This window comes from Loxodonta africana, chromosome 15 (assembly GCF_030014295.1).
Source record: "Loxodonta africana isolate mLoxAfr1 chromosome 15, mLoxAfr1.hap2, whole genome shotgun sequence".
Classification (NCBI taxonomy): domain Eukaryota; kingdom Metazoa; phylum Chordata; class Mammalia; order Proboscidea; family Elephantidae; genus Loxodonta; species Loxodonta africana.
In genome coordinates, this window is record NC_087356.1 from 10,176,017 (window position 1) to 10,178,378 (window position 2,362).

A 2,362-nucleotide genomic window follows, 5' to 3' on the forward strand; every position below is an offset into this window, starting at 1 on the left:
CCACGGAGGGCGCCCCGCGCCGCGAGCCCCCCTCCCCAGAGCGCTGCTGCTGCTGCTGCTCCTGCTGCTGCTGCTGCTCCTGCTGACCCGGGCCGGGCGGCGACCCCCGCACCCTGCCGAGCGGCCTTGCAGCTGCAGCCGGGGGCCGCGGCGGCGGCGGCGGCGGCGGGGGCGGAGGAGGCGGAGGCGGAGGCGGAGAAGGCGGCGGGGCCGGCGGGGGCCCGGGGCGGGGGAGGAGGAGGCGGAGGGAGGCGGGGGGGCGCGGCGGCGGCGGCGGCGGCGGCGGCGGCCGCGGCTGCTGCTGCGGCGGCGGCGGTGGTGGCGGCGGTGGGGTGGCGGGAGCGGAGCGGCATGGCCACGGCGGCTTCTAACCCCTACCTGCCGGGGAACAGCCTGCTGGCGGCCGGCTCCATCGTGCACTCGGACGCGGCGGCGGCCGGCGGCGGCGGGGGCGGCGGCGGCGGCGGCACGGGGGGCGGTGGCGGCGGCATGCAGCCGGGCAGCGCCGCCGTGACCTCGGGCGCCTACCGGGGGGACCCGTCCTCCGTCAAGATGGTCCAGAGCGACTTCATGCAGGGGGCCATGGCCGCCAGCAACGGCGGCCATATGCTGAGCCACGCGCACCAGTGGGTCACCGCCCTGCCCCACGCCGCCGCCGCCGCCGCCGCTGCCGCCGCCGCCGCCGTAGAGGCGAGCTCGCCGTGGTCGGGCAGCTCCGTGGGCATGGCCGGCAGCCCCCAGCAGCAGCCGCAGCCGCCGCCGCCGCCCCCGCAGGGCCCCGACGTGAAGGGCAGCGCCGGGCGCGACGACCTGCACGCGGGCACCGCGCTGCACCACCGCGGGCCGCCGCACCTCGGGCCCCCGCCGCCGCCCCCGCACCAGGGCCACCCCGGAGGCTGGGGAGCCGCCGCCGCTGCCGCCGCCGCCGCCGCTGCCGCCGCCGCCGCCGCGCACCTCCCGTCCATGGCCGGGGGCCAGCAGCCGCCGCCGCAGAGCCTGCTCTACTCTCAGCCCGGGGGCTTCACGGTGAACGGCATGCTGAGCGCGCCCCCGGGCCCCGGCGGCGGCGGCGGCGCGGGCGGCGGCGGCCAGAGCCTGGTGCACCCCGGGCTGGTGCGCGGGGACACGCCCGAACTGGCCGAGCACCACCACCACCACCACCACCACGCGCACCCGCACCCGCCGCATCCGCACCACGCGCAGGGGCCCCCGCACCACGGCGGCGGCGGCGGCGGGGCCGGGCCCGGACTCAACAGCCACGACCCGCACTCGGACGAGGACACGCCGACCTCGGACGATCTGGAGCAGTTCGCCAAGCAGTTCAAGCAGCGGCGCATCAAGCTGGGCTTCACGCAGGCCGACGTGGGGCTGGCGCTGGGCACGCTGTACGGCAACGTGTTCTCGCAGACCACCATCTGCCGCTTCGAGGCCTTGCAGCTGAGCTTCAAGAACATGTGCAAGCTCAAGCCGCTGCTGAACAAGTGGCTGGAAGAGGCGGACTCGAGCACCGGCAGCCCCACGAGCATCGACAAGATCGCGGCGCAGGGCCGCAAGCGCAAGAAGCGGACCTCCATCGAGGTGAGCGTCAAGGGCGCGCTCGAGAGCCATTTCCTCAAGTGCCCCAAGCCCTCGGCGCAGGAGATCACCAACCTGGCCGACAGCCTGCAGCTCGAGAAGGAGGTGGTGCGGGTCTGGTTCTGCAACCGACGACAAAAGGAAAAGCGCATGACGCCCCCCGGGATCCAGCAGCAGACGCCCGACGATGTCTATTCGCAGGTCGGCACCGTGAGCGCCGACACGCCGCCGCCCCACCACGGGCTGCAGACGAGCGTGCAGTGAAGGCGAGGGGCGCAGAGAGAACGAGGGCCGCCGCCGCCACTGCCTCCGCAGCTGCCGTCAGCACCGCCACCGCCACCGCCTCCATCGCCGCCGCCGTCGCCGCACAGACCACTGACCGGGGCTGCCACCGTGCCGGGCCCCGGTCCGCCGCCCTCCTTTCCGCCCAAAGACAGGCAGGCCCAACCTTGGAGGAAAAAAGCAAGAGAGAGACGGACCAAGGAGACCTTTTTTTTTTTTTTTTTTTTTTTTTTTTGCAATCCAAGGAAGGGAAGGGGGCAAAAAAAAAAAAAAAGCATAATAAATATCTGAACTGTTTTTATATATATAAATATATACAACAAGAGACTAAAATCGGAAGAGGAGAAGGGGGCGATCAGGAGATCTCTTTTATACTGTGGTGGTGTTTCGTTTTTTGGTTTTGGTTTTAAAGAAAGGTGAAGATGGCGTAACGCCCCAAAACTGCGCTCCTGAGGTTTTCCCACCTTGAGATGTCCTCCTCGGCTTGGTGGACAGCACCTGCTTC

At 71.3% G+C, this 2,362-nt stretch overlaps 1 protein-coding gene across 1 annotated transcript; it reads left to right on the forward strand.

Moving 5' to 3' along the window:
- The first annotated feature begins 351 nt into the window (after window positions 1-351).
- Window positions 352-1,839, forward strand: POU3F3 (POU class 3 homeobox 3). Its single transcript, XM_064268337.1, has one exon. It carries the CDS (start codon window positions 352-354, stop codon window positions 1,837-1,839), a length of 1,488 nt encoding a protein of 495 aa, XP_064124407.1.
- Window positions 1,840-2,362: the final 523 nt, after the last annotated feature.

Excerpts from the sequence above, each read along its gene's own strand:
- POU3F3 (XM_064268337.1), top strand. The coding sequence starts at position 352 with ATGGCCACGGCGGCTTCTAACCCCTACCTGCCGGGGAACAGCCTGCTG.